The sequence below is a fragment of the Somniosus microcephalus genome, chromosome 3 (assembly GCF_052327205.1).
Source record: "Somniosus microcephalus isolate GS21.2 chromosome 3, FLI_Smic_1.0, whole genome shotgun sequence".
Lineage (NCBI taxonomy): Eukaryota > Metazoa > Chordata > Chondrichthyes > Squaliformes > Somniosidae > Somniosus > Somniosus microcephalus.
Window position 1 is genome coordinate 371,429,679 of NC_140989.1, and position 19,505 is coordinate 371,449,183.

The window sequence follows — 19,505 nt, forward strand, 5'->3', positions numbered from 1 at the left end:
ACTCAAGTAATTCTACAATTAATTTATACAAGAACCATTTGTGAGCTGTTGTTAGTGTCCCAGGTTCCTCGTACATCGATCTGGGAGATCGTTCAGTTATTCACCTGGGTGTTATTGGCCCTAAATCTGGAATTCCGAATGGGATCGTCTTAAATCACCCTCTCTGCTAAATGGTTTCAAGCTCCTGCCCTCAGATTGTCAGGATAGGGAGGTTAGCCGAGGCACTGAGATTTCCCACATTGCTGTTCCCTGGTGTGGGATTTCCAGGGGTTTAGTTCGAAGACCTTTAGCACGAAAAATAAAAAGCAGAACCGCCCATGTAGACAAGACTTGATTTTTATTCGTGAAATTCTTTTGATTTTTTTCCAGGTCAACATTTACAAACTTTGCTCTGGGAATGAGGAAACGCGGCAGATAGAATGATCCAGAACAGGAGGAGGCCATTCGACCCACCTGGCTGGTGCTGGCTCTAGGAAAGAGCTCTCCAATTAGACCCACTCCCATTACCAATCTCAATAACTGGTTTGGGTCTGGTTACCTGGTTACCGATCAACTCTGGAAGTTAATAGCTGACCAAACACTTCTTTTCAAGTCTTACATATATTATGAAATGAATTACAAGACAAAAAATAGGGAGAGCTCTCTTCAAAGCCCCTCCGCCAGATAATCGCGAAATCCAACTTTAACAATAAGTTCTAGGTTTTGGGATTCAAGAAAGTTCTGTCGGTAGCAGTCTCCTTATTTGTTGCTTAGCAACTAGTTAGAATCACATGACCTAGACATATTATGGGCTATGTATGGCCTTTAGTCTGCAATGGGTTAAGAAGTGTAGGTTGTCTAAGAGAGAGGATTGCACAGACGGACTGTTCCAAGGCAGCGCTTGGCTAGAACAAAGGCATCTACAATATTGCACCGACCTTGGGCTACAACTGCTCGAGAACCAATTTCTCAGATTAAAAGCAGAGGTGGACAAGCAAAGCAGAGGGGCTGGGATTGATCATTGTGGGAGGGGGGAGCACAGCAAGAGGCCAGGGCAATGCTGACTCTCGCCAAACCCATTCAAGATGCACCAGGGAATGTGGCCTCACCTCGCCGAATGTTGGTTCACTCCCATTGGCAGCAGCGGCTGGTCAGGTAGATTCTGGAAGTGCCTTTGACTCCGTTTCACATCGTACGCACTTCAGACTTATAACTTATAAATATAGCACCGTGGCACAGTATTGTGCACCTTCGCGCAGTGAAACTCGCTGTAAGAGGAGACACGTCGTAAGAGGAGACACGCCACCAACATCATAAATAGAGTCAGACGGCACAGAAAGAGGCCGTTTGGCCCATCGTGCCCCTGCCAGCTCTCTGAAAGAGCGATCCGATTGGCGCTGCTCCGTCCCCAGAGTTATTTGGTCAGCAGGTGTCCTTACCTCGGGTCTCGGCTACATGTTAAAGGCAAGCGCAGCCCCTGACTGGATCACGCAATGACAATCACGGGAAAGAAAGTGGCTCATTCACAAGAGGCTAACAGTTTATTTAGTTTTTTTCTTTGATCGTTACAGTTTTTTTTTGATTTTCCAAAATAAAGTTGAAAATGGCACTTAAAAAAAGGGCAGCCAGATAGACACTCGCAAGTTCTGAAAGTGGAGACAGATATAACAGTATTTTACAATAGAATAATTACAGTTCATTAAAATACACCTTCTTAGCACCTTTGCAATGTGTGGGAGCACCATGAGTAGCACAGACGGCATCCAATGGGTTAAGTCCTACCTTAAGGTAAGACCTTGTGCTGTTCCCCTCTGCACCGGTAAAGCTCAACGCCATCTGAAGTCCTTCTAGATTTGCCATAATAGGTTTAAGTCATGTGATTCTGGCCCCACAAGGGCATTAAGTAATTTCTAGATAATAATACGTACATACACGGTGAGACAGAATTTCTACTCCATCCAGGTTCAAAACTTGCACGTGTCTTGTGGTGGTTTGGGTGGAATGAAGGTGTCAGTTTGCCCGGTCGGTCCTGCCCTCAGTCTCTTAGCCCAGGAAACAGACAGGTCCAACTTCGAATCCAAACTTCTGGCCAGGATCGCCAAAGTCACTCACCAACAAGTCGATGATTGGAACTTGATCCACTTTTGGAGTGTTAATCTCAAGCACCGTCTTTTCCAAACCTTTCCTCCGCTGAGAAAAGAATGGAACAAGGGTTTACAAACTCATCATAGAATCCTAAAATCCAAGCTAAATGGAGACTGGAACTGTGCACAGTGCTCCAAGTGTGGTCTCACCAAGGTATATGGAGACCAGAACTGTGCACAGTGCTCCAAGTGTGGTCTAACCAAGGTATATGGAGAGACTGTGCACAGTGCTCCAAGTGTGGTCTAACCAAGGTATATGGAGAGACTGTGCACAGTGCTCCAAGTGTGGTCTAACCAAGGTATATGGAGAGACTGTGCACAGTGCTCCAAGTGTGGTCTAACCAAGGTATACGGAGAGACTGTGCACAGTGCTCCAAGTGTGGTCTAACCAAGGTATACAGAGTGACTGTGCACAGTGCTCCAAGTGTGGTCGAACCAAGGTATATGGAGAGACTGTGCACAGTGCTCCAAGTGTGGTCTAACCAAGGTATATGGAGAGACTGTGCACAGTGCTCTAAGTGCGGTCTAACCAAGGTATATGGAGAGACTGTGCACAGTGCTCCAAGTGTGGTCTAACCAAGGTATATGGAGAGACTGTGCACAGTGCTCCAAGTGTGGTCTAACCAAGGTATACGGAGAGACTGTGCACAGTGCTCCAAGTGTAGTCTAACCAAGGTATATATGGGCTTTCAGAAGGCATTCGACAAAGTGCTACACAGGAGGCTATTAAGAAGATGGAATTCAGGGGCAAGTGTTGGTATGGATACGGAATTGGCTCAGTGACAGGAAGCAGAGGGCAGTGGTGGATGGATGTTTTTCAGGCTGCGAGCTGGTTTGCAGTGGTGTTCCCCAAGGGTCAGATTTGGTTCATTACTCTTTGCAATTTTTATAAACAACCTAGCCTCGGGTGTAGGGAGCAGCATTATAAAGTTTGCAGAGGATACAAAACTTGGCAAAGTAGTAGATAGTGATGAAGATAGTTCTAGGCTTCAAGCTGACAGACAGGATGGTGAAATGGGCAGAAGCAGGGCGGATGGAGTTCACTGTGGAGGAGTGTGAAGTGAGGCACTTTGGAAGGACTAATATGGAAAGACAGTTTACTATAAATAGCAGGATTTTGAAAAGTGTAGATGACCAGAGAGACCTTGGTGTCCACATACACACATCCTTAAAGGAGGCAGGGCAAGTTAATCAGGTGGTTAAAAAAGCAAATGGGTTTATAAATAGAGGAATAGAATATAAAAGCAAAGAGATCGTGTTGGAGCTTTATAAATCACTGGATAGGCCTCAGCTGGAGTATTGTGGGCAATTCTGGGGACCACATTTCAGAAAGATGTAACGGAATTGGGAAGGGTACAGAGGAGGTGTCCCAGGATGTTACCAGGGATGAGGGACTTCCGTTATGAGGGGAGGTTGAAAAAGTTCAGACTGTTTTCCTTGGAACAGAGAAGGTGAAGAGGTGACCGAATCGAGGTTTTCAAGATAATGAGGTTTTGATAGAGTAGAGGGAGAAAGACTATTCCCTCTGGCGAGAGGGTCAATAACCAGAGGTCACAGATTCAAAATCATTCGAAATAGATTGAGAGGGGAGACGAGGAGAATTGTGGGGATCGGGAACGCTCGACCTGAAGAGGTGGTGGAATCCGATTCCTTCATTAATTTGAAAAGGGGGTTGGGCGGTCCTGGAGGATGAGGCACTGACAGGGTTACCTACAGAAAGCGGGGAGTGGGACTGAGCACGACGGCTCTTTCACAGAGCCAGCACAGGCACGACGGGCCAAATGGCCTCCTTCTGTGCTGCAAGTTTCTTGAATCTATGAACCTAGAGACCAGAACTGTGCGCAGTGCTCCAATAGGATCAGTCTTGCTGGGTCACATTCGCACACACATCAAGCAATACTCACTGTGCAACCATCATAGATGGCTTTGATGTACGGGTTGTTGTCATGTGACATCTCCTCGTCGTTGGACCCGAGGAACCTCAGCGCCTTGTCGTAACTGTCGGAGGACGAATCATGCCAGGCCACTGACTGGTGACAGTTGTAGGTGAAGTTCTGTCTCGCAGAGGCACTGAGCAGTTTCAGGAATGTCATCTGCACCAAGTTGATTAGCTCACCCTGAGAGTCCACATAGGAGAGCTGTCGGAGAATCACAGGGAGTTCGCGTGAGAGGACAGCAGATCAAATCCCACCCCGGCACTTGCCCAATTTGGAAATCAGCTTAAAAAACCCTAAAGTCTCATCAGGCGCCGTCTTGTTTCTGCTGACTGTCTAAGTTCGAGTTACAGGGTGAGTTTGGTACAACAACAACAACATCTTGTGATGGGTGAACAGGACTCGGTGCGAGTTAGGACACAGGCAGCCGAGTTTTGGACGACCTCAGGTTTACATAGGGATGATGGGTAGGTACTCAAATTGGCAGGACGTAAATAGTGGTGTCCCGCAGGAATCTGTGTTGGGGCCTCAACTATTCATAGTATTTATTAACGACTTAGATGATGGGATAGAAAGTCTTATATCCAAATTTGTCGATGACACAAAGATAGGCAGCAGTGTAAATGAAAGCATAAAATTACAAACCGATATCGACAGATTAAGTGAATACGCAAAACTGTGGCAAATGGATTTCAATGTCGGCAAATGTGAGGTCATCCACTTTGGACCTAAAGAGGATCGAACAGGGCACTTTCTAAATGGTGAAAAACTAAACACAGTGGAGGTCCAAAGAGACTTGGGGGGTCCAGGTACATCGATCATTAAATGTCATGAACAGGTACTGAAAATAATCAAAAAGCCTAATGGAATGCTGGCCTTTATATCGAGAGGACTAGAGTACAAGGGGTAGAAGTTATGCTGCAGCTGTACAAAGCCCTGGTTAGACCACACCTGGAGCACTGGGAGCAGTTCTGGGCACCACACCTTAGGGAGGATATATTGGCCTTGGAGGGAGGGCAGCGCAGGTTTACCAGAATGATCCCCGGACTCCAAGGGTTAAATTATGAGGAGAGATTATACAAATTAGGGTTGTATTCCCTGGAATTTAGAAGGTTAAGGGGTGATCTGATAGAAGTTTTCAGGATATTAAGGGGAACAGATAGGGTCAATAGAGAGAAACTATTTCCGCTGGTTGGTGAGTCTAGAACTGGGGGGGCAGAGTCTAAAAATTAGAGCCAGGCCTTTCAGGAGTGAAATTAGGAAACACTTCTACACACAAAGGGTGGTAGAAGGTTGGAACTCTCTTCCGCAAATGGCAATTGGTGCTAGATCAATTGTTAATTTCAAATCTGAGATTGATCGATTTCTGTTGACCAAAGGTATTAAGGGATATGGGTCAAAGGCGGGTATATGGATTAGGTCGCAGATCAGCCATGATCTCATTGAATGGCGGAACAGGCTCGAGGGGCTGAATGGCCTCCTCCTGTTCCTGTGTTCCTATGTTCCTAGAATGTGGGAGGCCAGCCAGGAGTGCATTAAATAGTCAAGTCTAGAGGTAACAAAGGGATTGATGAGGGTTTCAGCAGTGGATGAGTTGAGGCAAGGGCAGAGACGGGTGTGTTACAGAGCTGGAAATAGGCATTCATAGTTATGCCGCGGATATGTGGTCGGAAGCTCATTCCAGGGTCAAATATGACACCAAGGTTGTGAACAGTGTGGTTCAGCCTCAGACAGATGCTAGGGAGAGGGATGGAGTCAGTGGCTTGGGAACGGAGGTTGTGGCGGGGACCGGAAACAATGGCTTCGGTCTTCCCAATATTTAATTGGAGAAAATTTCTGCTCATCCAGAACTGGAGGTGGGACATGCCGTGTCAATTTAGAGACCGTGGAGGGGTTGAGAAAAGTGGTAGTGAGGTAGAGCTGGGTGTCATCAGCGTATACGCGGAAACTGACGCTGTGTTTTTGGATGATGTCACCAAGGGGCAACATGTAGATGAGAAATAGGAGGGGCCAAGGATAGATCCTTGGGGGACCCCAGAGGTAACGATGCAGGAACAGGAAGAGAAGCCGTTGCAAGTGATTTTCTGACTATGATTACACAGATAATGATGATCAGATAGTTGAAGCCCATGGAATAAAAGGGACAGTGGCAGCCTGGATATGGAATTGGCTAAGTGACAGGAAACAGAGAGTAGTGGTGAACGGTTGTTTTTCGGACTGGAGGGAGGTTTACAGTGGTGTTCCCCAGGGGTCGGTTCTAGGACCACTGCTTTTCTTGATATATATTAATGAATGAATTGGACTTGGGTGTACAGGGCACAATTTCAAAATTTGCAGATGACACAAAACTTGGAAATACAGTGAACAGTGCGGAGGAGAGTGATAGACTTCAGGAAGACATAGACAGGCTGATTAAATGGGCGGACACGTGGCAGATGAAATTTAACGCAGAAAAGTGTGAAGTGATACAGTTTGGTAGAAAGAATGAGGAGAGGAAATATAAACTAAATGGTCCAATCCTGAAAGGGGGGCACGAACAGAGAGACCTGGGGGTGTGTACGTTGAAGGTGGCAGGGCAGGTTGAGAAAGCAGTTAAAAAGGCTTACGGGATCCTGGGCTTCATAAATAGAGGGATAGAGAACAAAAGTGTGGAGATTATGATGAATCTTTATTAAACACTGGTTTGGCCCCAACTGGAGTATTGTGTCCAATTCTGGGCACCACACTTTAGGAAGGATGATTCCAGGGATGAGGGACTTCAGTTACGTGGATAGACTGGAGAAGCTGGGGTTGTTCGTCTTAGAGCAGTGAAGATTGAGAGGAGATTTGATAGAGGTGTTCAAAATCATGAGGGGTCTGGACAGAGTAGATAGAGAGAAACTGTTCCCATTGGCAGAAGGGTCGAGAACCAGAGGACACAGATTTAAGGTGATTGGCAAAAGAACCAAAGGCGACATGAGGGAAACCTTTTTATGCAGCGAGTGGTTAGGATCTGGAATTCACTGCCTGATAGGGTGGTGGAGGCAGATTCAATCACGGCTTTCAAAAGGGAGTTGGATAAGTACCTGAAGGAAAGTAATTTGCAGGGCTCCAGGGAAAGGGCGGGGGAGTGGGACTAGCTGAAGTGCTCTTGCAGAGAGCCAGCACGGGCTCGATGGGCAGAATGGCCTCCTTCTGTGCTGTAAACATTCTATGACATGATAAGAATGGAACCAGGCGAGTGCAGTCCCACCCAGCTGGACAATGGTGGAGAGGCGTTGGAGGAGGATGGAGTGGTCAACCATGTCAAAGGCTGCAGACAGGTCGAGAGTGACGAGGAGGGATAGTTTACCTTTGTCACAGTCACAAAGGATGTCATTTATGACTTTGTTGAGAGCCGTTTCGATACTGTGGCAAGTGCGGAAACCGGATTGGAGGGATTCAAACATGGAGTTCCGGAAAAGATGGGCATGGATTTGGGAGGCGACAACATGTTCAAGGACTTTGGAGAGGAAAGGGAGGTTGGCGATTGGGCGGTCGTTTGCAAGGACGGAGGAGTCAAGGGTTGGTTTTTTGAGGAGAGGGGTGATGATGGCAGATTTGAGGGAGTGGGGAACAGTACCTGAGGAGAACTGTCAACAATATCAGCTAACATGGGAGCCAGAAAAGGAAGTTGGGTGGTCAGCAGTTTAGTGGGAATAGGGTCGAGGGAGCAGGAAGTGGGTCTCATGGATAAGATTAGCGTGGAGAGGTCACGAGGGGAGATCGGAGAGAAACTGGAGAAAGATGAGAGTTCAGGGCTAGGGCAGGGGGGAACCTTAGAGGAAGTTTGGCCCGGTGGGCTAGGGGAAGGAAGGGAAGTGGCAGAGGCAGCTGAATGGGTGGTCTCAATCTTAGAGATAAAGAAGTCCATGAGTTCCTCACACTTGTTGTGAACGATGATAATGAAATGGACAAAGTCCCACAGATGAAACTCACCAGCTTGCCTCGCTTGAACTCACTGAACCAGGATCCCGGCGATTCCTTTGGCCATGGTGAGATTCGAGCCTGGGTCACAATACAGAAAGGCAAAGGTTAGTTGGGACTAACACCCTGAGCCGTGCATGCCAGGAATTAACACAGCGCCGTTAGAAAAGCGGTTTAGTTCTGAGATTTCAATCGCCAATTACATTTTCGTAAAGATAACCCTTCGATTAGTAACATATGTTGATAGCTGGGTAATGCAAGCTGTGGCTCAGTGGGCAGCACTCTCGCCTCTGAGTCAGGAGGTGCCACTCCAGAGACTTGAGCAAAAATCTAGGCTGACACTCCCAGTGTAGTGCTGAGGGAGCGCTGCACTGTTGGAGGGGCAGTACTGAGTGAGTGCTGCACTGTCGGTGGAGCAGTACTGAGTGAGTGCTGCACTGTCGGAGGGTCAGTACTGAGGGAGTGCTGCACTGTCAGAGAGGCAGTACTGAGGGAGTGCTGCACTGTTGGAGGGGCAGTGCTGAGGGAGTGCTGCACTGTCGGAGGGTCAGTACTGAGTGAGTGCTGCACTGTCGGAGGGGCAGTACTGAGGGAGTGCAGCACTGTCGGAGGGACAGTACTGAGGGAGCGCTGCACTGTCAGAGGGGCAGTACTGAGGGAGCGCTGCACTGTCAGAGGGGCAGTACTGAGGGAGCGCTGCACTGTTGGAGGGGCAGTACTGAGAGAGCACTGCACTGTCGGAGGAGCAGTACTGAGGGGGTGCTGCATTGTCAGAGGGTCAGTACTGAGGGAGTGCTGCACTGTCGGAGGGACAGTACTGAAGGAGTGCTGCACTGTCGGAGTGGCAGTACTGAGGGAGCGCTGCACTGTCAGAGAGGCAGTACTGAGGGAGTGCTGCACTGTCAGAGGGGCAGTACTGAAGGAGTGCTGCACTGTCGGAGTGGCAGTACTGAGGGAGTGCTGCATTGTCAGAGAGGCAGTACTGAGGGAGTGCTGCACTGTTGGAGGGGCAGTATTGAGGGAGTGCTGCACTGTCGGAGGGTCAGTACTGAGTGAGTGCTGCACTGTTGGAGGAGCAGTACTGAGTGAGTGCTGCACTGTTGGAGGGGCTGTACAGAGGGAGTGCTGCACTGTCGGAGGGGCTGTACTGAGGGAGCGCTGCACTGTTGGAGGGGCTGTACAGAGGGAGTGCTGCACTGTCGTAGGGGCTGTACTGAGGGAGCGCTGCACTGTCAGAGAGGCAGTACTGAGGGAGTGCTGCACTGTCAGAGGGGCAGTACTGAAGGAGTGCTGCACTGTCAGAGAGGCAGTACTGAGGGAGTGCTGCACCGTCAGAGGGGCAGTACTGAAGGAGTGCTGCACTGTCAGAGAGGCAGTACTGAGGGAGTGCTGCACTGTCGGAGGTGCCGTCTTTTGTTGAGACGTTAAACTGAGACCCCATCTGCCACGAAAAATATACCATGGCACTATTTCGAAGAAGAGCAGGGCACTTCTCCCCAGTATCCTAGGCTGATATTTATCACTCAATCAACATCACTAAAAATGTTATCTGGTCATTATCACATTGCTGTTTGTGGGAGCTTGCTGTGCACAAATTGGCTGCTGTGTTACCCACATTACAACAGAGACTACACTTCAAAAACACTGCATTGGCTGGAAAGGTCTTTGGGACGTCCTGAGGTGGTGAAAGGTGCTGTAGAAATAAAAGTTGTTTATTTTCTTTATCCTGTCAACCAACTTATCTCTGCTGCTGGTATAATTTTTTCTCGTGGATGCTGCTCGTGTTCCAACACTCTGATTAACACGGGTTAACCATCGCTTCATGAACTCTAACCTTCACTTTTACCGGAATATCTTTAGTCTGTCAGTAATTACTACCATTCAAATCTCCACAGGCTTCTTACAGTCAAAGACCAGAACCTACCCATCGCCCAAACTACACAGAAGCTACAAGAATGACTGTGAAATTTGGGGAATGTTTCACACATACATGGACCTAGAAACCGAGTAAGACCCAGGATAGACAATGTCCAGAGTGACTGGTCACAGAAAGGGATTCAGACTGACTAAGGCGGCACAGCTAGTTCAGAACCAGCAACTGGTTCTGGGGAATGAAGTGGGGCAAGTGGAGCAAGTGTCAGTAGGCGAACATTTAGGGAACAGTGATCATTGTCTCATAAGGTTTAGATTAGCTATGGAAAAGGACAGGGAGCAATCTAGAGTAAAAATAATCAATTGGAGGAAGGCCAATCTCAGTGAGTGGTGAACCTGTGGAATTCTCTACCACAGAAGGCAGTAGAGGCCAATTCATTAAATATATTCAAGAAGGAGTTGGATATATTTCTTAAGGCTAAAGGGATCAAGGGATATGGGGAGAAGGCAGGGACCGGGTATTGAATTTGGATGATCAGCCATGATTGCATTGAATGGCGGAGCAGGCTCGAGGGGCCGAATGGCCTACTCCTGCTCCTATCTTCTATGTTTCTATGTTTCAGTGGGTTGAGAATGGATCTGGCCCGGGTAAATTGGAATCAAAGATTGGCAGGCAAAACTGTAATCGAACAATGGTCTGCCTTTAAAGAGGAGATGGTTCAGGTACAGTCGAGGTACATTCCCACAAGTGGGAAAGGTAGGGCAACTAAAGCCAGAGCTCCGTGGATGATGAAAGAGATAGAGAATAAGCTGAAGCAGAAAAAGAGTGCGTATGACAGATGTCAGGTTGAGAATACAAGGGAGAATCAGGCTGAATATAGAAAGTTCAGAGGAGAAGTGAAAAAGAAAATAGGAGGGGCAAAGAGAGGATATGAGAATAGAATGGCAGCTCACATAAAAGGAATTCAAAAGTCTTCTAGAGGCATATAAATAATAAACTGGTCGTAAGAGGAAGGGTGGGGCCGATTAGGGATCCAGCAGGAGACACGCATGGAGGGAGAGGACATGGCTGAGGTACTAAATGAGTACTTTGCACCTGTCTTCACCAAGGAAGAAGATACTGCCAAAGTCATAGTGAAAGAGGAGGTAGTGGAGATACTGGATGGGATAAAAATTGATAAAGAGGAGGTACTAGAAAGTCTGGCTGTACTTAAAGAAGATAAGTCACCAGGACCAGATGGGATGCATCCTAGGATGCTGAGGGAAGTTGAAGAGGAAATCGCGGAGGTACTGGCCATAATCTTCCAATCCTCCTTCGATACGGGGGTGGTGCCAGAGGACTGGAGAATTGCAAATGTTACACCCTTGTTCAAAAAAGGGTGTAAAGATAAACCCAGCAACTACAGGCCGGTCAGTTTAACCTCGGGAGTGGAGAAGCTTTTAGAAATGATAATCAGGGACAAAGTTAACAGTCACTTAGACAAGTGTGCATTAATTAAGGAAAGTCAGCATGGATTTGTTAAAGGCAAATCGTATTTAGCTAACTTAATTGAGTTTTTTGATGAGGTAACAGAGAGGGTTGATGAGGGCAATGCGGTTGACGTAGTGTACATGGATTTCCAAAAGACGTTTGACAAAGTGCCTCACAATAGGCTTGCCAGCAAAGTTGAAGCCCATGGAATAAAAGGGACTGTGGCAGCATGGATACGAAATTGGCTAAGTGACAGGAAACAGAGAGTAGTGGTGAACGGTTGTTTTTCGGACTGGAGGAAGGTACACAGTAGTGTGCCCCAGGGGTCGGTTCTAGGACCACTGCTTTTCTTGATATATATTAATATATATCTTGGACTTGGGAGTACAGGGCACAATTTCAAAATTTGCAGATGACACAAAGTTTGAAAGTGGAGTAAGTAGCGAGGAGAAGAGTGATAGACTTCAGGAAGACATAGACAAGCTGGTGAAATGGGCGGACACGTGACAGATGAAATTTAACACAGAAAAGTGCGAAGTGATACATTTTGGTAGGAAGAACGAGGAGAGGAAATATAAACTAAAGGGTACAATTCTAAAGTGGGTGCATGAACTGAGAGACCTGGGGATATATGTGCACAAATCGTTGAAGGTGGCAGGGCAGGTTGAGAAAGCGGTTAAAAAAGCATACGGGATCCTGGGCTTCATAAATAGAGGCACAGAATACAAAAGCAAGGAAGTTATGATGACCCTGTATAAAACACTGGTTCGGCCTCAACTGGAGTATTGTGTCCAATTCTGGGCACCGCACTTTAGGAAGGATGTGAAGGTCTTATAGAGGGTGCAGAAAAGATTTACAAGAATGGTTCCAGGGATAAGGGAAATCAGTTACATGGATAGACTGGAGAAGCTGGGGTTGTTCTCCTTAGAGTAGAGAAGGTTGAGAGGAGATTTGATAGAGGTGTTCAAAATCATGAGGGACCTGGACAGAGTAGATAGAGAGAAACTGTTCCCAATGGCGGAAGGGTCGAGAACCAGAGGACACAGATTTAAGGTGATTGGCAGAAGAACCAAAGGCAACATGAGGAAAAACTTTTTTATGCAGCGAGTTGTTGTGATCTGGAACGCACTGCCTGAGAGGGTGCTGGAGGCAGATTCTGTTGTGTATGTACCTTTAAGAGAATAACTGGTCTCAGACTGCAGTACCGGCAGTGACCACCCCTGTATAAAAGGCGCTAGTGAGCCTCTGTAATTTCAGTTTCCCGATTGGCTTCAATCAGTAAAGACTTGTTTTGTTCAACTCCTGCTGTCCGTGTCTCAATCATTCACGGACATAATACTGGCGACGAGCAGATACGAACTTACCTACAGTCTGCACCACCTCCTGGGATCCATTCCTGCAGCGAAGTGAGCAGAGGTCGAGGCCAGAAGGAAGAAAGAAGCAGTAGAAACGGGCATCGACCGTGGGCATCCACCCCTGTGTTAGCGGAGTTGAAGATTGCTGGAGAAGCTGTCGAAAGCGGGGCCTGGTTCCTGTCGACGGTGCTTCAGCTAATTGGGCTGGTGGCAGGTAGTACATTGATCCTTCCTGGGCTGCGGCGTTCGCGAACTCGAGCGGGTGGCTTGCAACGGGGCCGAGCAGCGTTGTCGGGAAGAGGAGAGAGAGAGGGTGGAGCACACAGGGCGCGGCCGGTGCTACGAAGCCGGGCTGCGTATAGACCCGAGAAGAGGGAGGCAAGAGTCCTACAGGGTTGTTCCACGACGGGAATATAATAAAAAAAGAAATATTAACCGCGCAAAAAACCGCGAGGAGCTGCAGGTTGCAACGGGAACCGCGGAAAGCAGCACTAGCAACAGCGGGGAAGAAGGCAAAGCGCGGGAGGCGCCATTTTGTTAAATCGGGGAAGAAGGCAGAGCGCGGGAGGCGCCATTTTAGATTTTCAAGACCGAAGACTGGCTGTATCACTGCCTTTGATAATACAATAGAGGACTGGACCACGTATGTGGAAAGAGTCGAGGTATATTGTGAGGCAAACGAAATAGCCGATGAGAAAAAGGCATCGGTATTGCTAAACTTAATGGGCGCTAGAACGTACGGCCTATTGCGGGACCTGATTACTCCAGCCAAACCGAAGGCGAAGAGTTTTAACGAAATTCTTGCTGTCCTACAGGAACACCTAAACCCTGCACCGCTGTTGATAGCAGAAAGATTTAAATTCCACAGGAGAACTCAGCATAAAGATGAGAGCAATGCTGAGTACCTTACGGAACTACGCAAGCTATCAAAGCACTGCCAGTTCGGAGCAGGACTGGCAGATACCCTACGGGACAAATTTGTCTGTGGACTCCTGAGTGAAGGAACACAGAAGAAGTTACTCTCAGAGAAAGAGCTGACGCTAGATAAGGCTTTCAGCGTGGCAGTATCATACGAAGCAGCAGCCAGGGGAGCTGCGGAATTTCAACAAAAGCCACAGGAATACGGCGCCCACGAAATGACACGGGGATTTGCAAAATGTTATCGCTGCGGCAGAACTAACCATGACCAGAAGGACTGCTGGTCCAAAGACAAAATATGCAGGCAATGCGGAAAGATGGGACACATTGCACGGCTTTGCAGGTCTGGGAAGAAGACCAGCGACAACAAAAAGGCTACTAAGGAACCGTACAAGAAAGTACAAAAGATGACGGACAGTAGTTCCGAAGACCAGATGAGCGATAGTGAATCCGGGAACAGGAGACTAAGCTGTCTCAAACTTCACAATGTAATCGCAAAAGAGGATCACCGAACCATTTGGGTCACCCTCACGATAGCAGGGTCCCAAGTTAAAATGGAATTGGATACAGGATCAGCGCTAACCGTCATGAATCGATGAGACTACGAGCAGCTATTCTCACACATACCCTTGAGAGAGACATCCATCGTCTTGACGACGTATATGGGGCAAAAAGTATACCCCAGAGGAAAAATAAGGGTGCCTGTCGAATACAACGGCAAGAAAATATGGAAATTGTATCTCTACATACTGCAAAATGGTGGACCACTGTTATTGGGACGTGAATGGATCAGGAAGATAAGCTTAGATTGGCACTCCATTCATGCAATGACGGTGGACGGTAAAAAAGATGACGACGTCACTCCTGGACGATTGTCAACAATCTTAGCTGACGCCAAAGAGGTATTTCAACAAGAACTGGGCACTCTTAAAGGCGTAACCGCCTCGATGAAAATAGAAGAGAATGCAATTCCCAAGTTTTTCAAAGCAAGACCGGTACCATATGCAATTCGCCCAGCCGTCGAGGCAGAGCTGGAGAATCTGGAGAAGGCAGGCGTGTTGTCTAAGGTCGACTGGAGCGAGTGGGCGACACCCATCGTTCCTGTCATGAAGAAAACGTTAAGCAATAAGTCTGAGGAGCCAAGGAAGGTTCGCATCTGTGGGGATTTCAAGGTGACGGTGAACCCAGTCCTTCACACAGTACAATATCCTCTTCCAAGGATAGAAGACATCTTTGCCTCACTGTCTGGAGGGAAGCGTTTTACAAAAATTGACCTAGCACAAGCATATTTGCAGATGGAGGTTGAAGAATCCTCTAGGAAGTATCTCACGATAAATACTCACAAAGGTCTTTACCAGTATCATCGATTGGTATTCGGAGTAGCATCGGCTCCGGCGATATGGCAAAGAGCGATGGAACAAGTCCTGCAAGGGATTCCGGGGACTCAGTGTTACTTGGACGACATCCTTGTGACAGGTGAAGATGACAGTGAACACCTTAACAACCTAGAACAGGTGCTCACTAGACTACGGGAACATGGGTTACGAGCCAACCGCCCCAAGTGCGAGTTTTTTAAGAAACAGATATCGTATTGTGGCCACGTGATTGTTGATGAGGGGTTACATAAGTCCCCTGACAAAATTGAAGCGGCTGTTAAGGCCCCAGCGCCTGAAAATGTGTCGCAACTGAGGTCATTCCTCGGATTGGTGAATTACTGCCATAAGTTTTTGCCGAATTTGTCGACAATTCTGCACCCACTGAACGCCCTGCTACGAACGGGAGTAGCATGGAAATGGAGCAATGACTGTAAGCGGGCCTTTCAGAAGAGTAAGGACTTAATCACTTCAAGAGAAGTATTGGCTCACTACAACCCAGCACTGCCGATCAGACTGGCGTGTGATGCGTCTCCCTACGGCATTTGGGCGGTACTGTCACATAAATTCCTTGATGGTTTCGAGAGGCCGATAGCTTTTGCGTCACGCTCGTTAACTTCTGCCGAGCGTAACTACGCCCAGATTGACAGAGAGGCCCTCAGCCTAGTGTGGGGGGTGAAGAAGTTCAATCACTACCTGCACGGTCAAAAATTTACTCTACTAACCGATCATCAACCTCTTGTCTCCATTTTCAACCCTCAGAAGGGCGTACCGATAATGACAGCACAACGGCTGCAGAGGTGGTCCCTTTTCCTAGGGGCACACCAATATGACATCGAGTACAAAGGAACTAAACAGCATGGGAATGCTGATGGATTGTCACGCCTACCGTTGCCGACGGTGGAAGAAGAAGACCTTGCAGTGGATCCAATGGAGTTATTCCACTCGACCATAGTCGAATGTCTCCCTGTGACGAATGCAAACATAGAAAAGGAAACACGGAATGACCCGACACTATCACGGGTCTATGATTTAACGGTGAAGGGATGGCCAGCACATGGCGAACCACTGCTGCCAGCATTCTCGCCGAGAAGAGAACAGCTGTCAGTGTGCAGAGGAACCTTGATGTGTGGATCCAGAGTAGTAATTCCACCTAAGTTGACGGATAGAGTGCTCAATGAGCTTCATGAGGGTCATCTGGGTGGGGTAAAAATGAAGAGCTTAGCCAGAGCGTTTGTGTGGTGGCCGGGAATCGATAGAGAAATCGAAGAGATGACCAAGAGCTGTGCAGGATGCCAGACGGTCCAAAACGCCCCACCACAAGCTCCTCTGCATCCATGGGAGTGGCCCTCATCTCCATGGCAAAGGGTGCACATTGATTTTGCTGGTCCCTTCATGGACTCGATGTTTTTAATTGCGGTGGATGCACATTCGAAGTGGCCAGAGGTAATAAAAATGTCCTCAACCACCACGGAAAAAACTATCACAGTTTTACGAACCATATTCGCCAGGAATGGGCTGCCTGAACAGATTTGCTCTGACAATGGACCACAGTTTGTGTCTGAAGAGTTCCGGAGGTTCTTAAAGAACAATGGTGTTAAGCATTACACATCCGCCCCATATCATCCAGCCACTAATGGATTGGCCGAGAGTTTTGTTCAAACATTCAAGAAGGCTATCAAGGCAATGTGTAATGAAGATATACCCCTACAACACAAGGTGGACAATTTCTTGTTTGCCTACCGGAATGCGACACATGCGGTTACCAACCAAAGTCCAGCCATGATGTTCTTCAATCGAAGACTACGATGCCGCTTGGATTTGGTTAAGCCAAACGTCCGAAGAGATGTGGAGAACAGGCAGTTTCAGAATATGAATGAAAGGCCGACCAGGAGTTTTAAGATAGGTCAACCAGTTTTGGCCCGGGACTACCGCACTGAGAAATGGCAGCCAGGAACGATTTGTACACGGCAAGGACCTCTCATGTATACCGTGGACATTGGAGAGAGCATTGTAAGACGCCATGCTGACCAAATTCTAGAGTCACTGGAAAACGTCAACTCCACACCACGATCTGATACACCTGGCAATGAAATCGACGTACCAATTGCAGCTACCGCAGAATCGGTGATATTGGAAGCAGATGAACCAAACAACGACATTGATCCCGACTCAACCTTGCCAGAAGAACCTGATACCCCAAAGAGGCGTTATCCAGACAGAATCAGGAAGCCTCCTCAAAGACTGAACTTATAATTGCTTAAACTTAACCAATGTATCTAGCAACCGTAATTGTGATTGTAATTAGTTATCATTTAGTTGTTAAATGAATGTTATGTACTGTTTATCTAAAAGGGGAGGAATTGTTGTGTATGTACCTTTAAGAGAATAACTGGTCTCAGACTGCAGTACCGGCAGTGACCACCCCTGTATAAAAGGCGCTAGTGAGCCTCTGTAGTTTCAGTTTCCCGATTGACTTCAATCAGTAAAGACTTGTTTTGTTCAACTCCTGCTGTCCGTGTCTCAATCATTCACGGACGTAATAGATCCAATCATGGCTTTCAAAAGGGAATTGGATAATTACCTGAAGGGAAAAAAAATGTAGGGCTCCGAGGAAAGAGCGCGGGAGTGGGACTAGCTGAAGTGCTCTTGCAGAGAGCTGGCACGGGCTCGACAGGCCGAATGGCCTCCTTCCGTGCTGTAACCATTCTATGATTCTATCATTAGAGTGAATCCATTGGCCCCATCATCATTGTCAAACTGATGGACGGGACTTTAGTCTGAGTAATAATTACTGACACATGTGCAATGTTTAAACATCATTGATTGGAGCCTCAAAGTAAAAACAAACAGCAAACTGCGGGGAAATGAAGAGAATTTATTTTTACAGCAAATTGTTGTGATCTGGAATGCGCTGCCTGAAAGGGCGCTGGAAGCAGATTCAATAGTAACTTTCAAAAAGAAATTGGATAAATACTTGAAGGGGAGAACTTTGCAGGGCTGTGGGGAAAGAGCAGGGAGTGGGACTAATTGGAGAGCTCTTTCAAAGAGCCGGCACAGGCACGATGGGCCGAATGGCCTCCTCCTGTGCTGTATGTATGACTGTACGAGACAGCAAGTTACTCACTCCTTCTGATTTCTTGTCTGGGTAGATACAGGTCTCCCCTCCACTAGTAAAGTTGCAGTACACCTTAAAGGAATCTCCAGGGCATCCTTGGTTAGGATCTATCCAGTACTCGCCTGAGGGAGAGAGAACACATATTCTTACACTGCGACAATGATTTTGACTTCCTCTGCACAGACTACATAGAATTACACAGAATTTACAGTGGAGAAACCAGCCATTCAGCCCCACTGGTCCGTGCCGGTGTTTATGCTCCACTCGAGCCTCCTCCCGCCCCTCTTCATCTCACCCCATCACCATATCCTTCTATTCCTTTCTCCCTCATGTGTTTATCCAGCTTCCCCTTAAATCCATCTGTGCTATTCACCTCAACCACTCCCTGTGGGAGCGAGTTCCACATTCTCACCACTCTCTGGGTAAAGAAGTTTCTCCTGAATTCCCTATTGGATTTATTAATGACTGTCTTATATTTATGGTCCCTAGTTTTAAACTCCCCCCACAAGTGGAAACATCTTCCCTACACCTACCCGATCAAACCTTTCATAATTTTAAAACCTCTACCTCATTTAGACTCTTATTTTCCAAGGACTATGTGGCCTCCTTATTCTTCCTACCTTAATGTTCCACCTCACACTAATCTATATTGAAATTTATTTGTGAATTACATGCCCATCCTGGAAGTTTATTAATGGCTTTTGCCTCTCCCAGGAATTCCCATGGTTTCGGGTGTTAGAGGCGGTGCAACGAAGGTTCACTAGATTGATTCCTGGGATGAGAGGGCTGTCCTATGAGGAGAGATTGAGTAGAATGGGCCGATACTCTCTGGAGTTTAGAAGAATGAGAGGTGATCTCATTGGAACATACAAGATTCTGAGGGGGATTGACAGGGTAGATGCTGAGAGGTTGTTTCCCCTGGCTGGAGTGTCTAGAACTAGGGGGCATAGTCTCAGGATAAGGGGCCGGCCTTTAAAGACCGAGATGAGGAGAAATTTCTTCACTCAGAGGGTGGTGAATCTTTGGAATTCTCTACCCCAGAGGGCTGTGGAAGCTAAGTCGTTGAGTATATTCAAGGCTGAGATCGATAGATTTTTGGACTCGAGGGGAATCAAGGGATATGGAGATCGGGCAAGAAAGTGGAATTGAGGTCGAAGATCAGCCATGATCTTATTGAATGGCGGAGCAAGCTCGAGGGGCCGTATGGCCGACTCCTGCTCCAAATTCTTATGTTCTTATGTGATGGACAAGCCTTGCGGTTTTCTGGGATGGACCAGAGGGGGCTTTTCTTTTCATATTGGCCTTGGAGGGGGTGCAGCACAGATTCACCAGAATGATACCTGTATTGATTTCTTTGTGGGTTCAATGAGGAGACATTTATGAAAGAGAATGTCTT

At 47.4% G+C, this 19,505-nt stretch overlaps 1 protein-coding gene across 1 annotated transcript in view; it reads right to left on the bottom strand.

The window, feature by feature from the left end:
• Nucleotides 1-320: 320 nt before the first annotated feature.
• Nucleotides 321-19,505, bottom strand: part of LOC147122437 (collagen alpha-1(XI) chain-like) — a 745,903-nt gene continuing 726,718 nt past the window's right edge. Inside the window, exons 66-69 of the mRNA XM_085983595.1 lie at nucleotides 18,119-18,231; nucleotides 8,015-8,083; nucleotides 4,028-4,261; nucleotides 321-2,169 (exon numbers count right to left, since the gene is read on the bottom strand). Of these exons, the coding sequence (XP_085839721.1) occupies nucleotides 2,023-2,169; nucleotides 4,028-4,261; nucleotides 8,015-8,083; nucleotides 18,119-18,231 (563 nt within the window). The 3' untranslated portion in view covers nucleotides 321-2,022. The remainder of the gene's footprint in view (nucleotides 2,170-4,027; nucleotides 4,262-8,014; nucleotides 8,084-18,118; nucleotides 18,232-19,505) is intronic.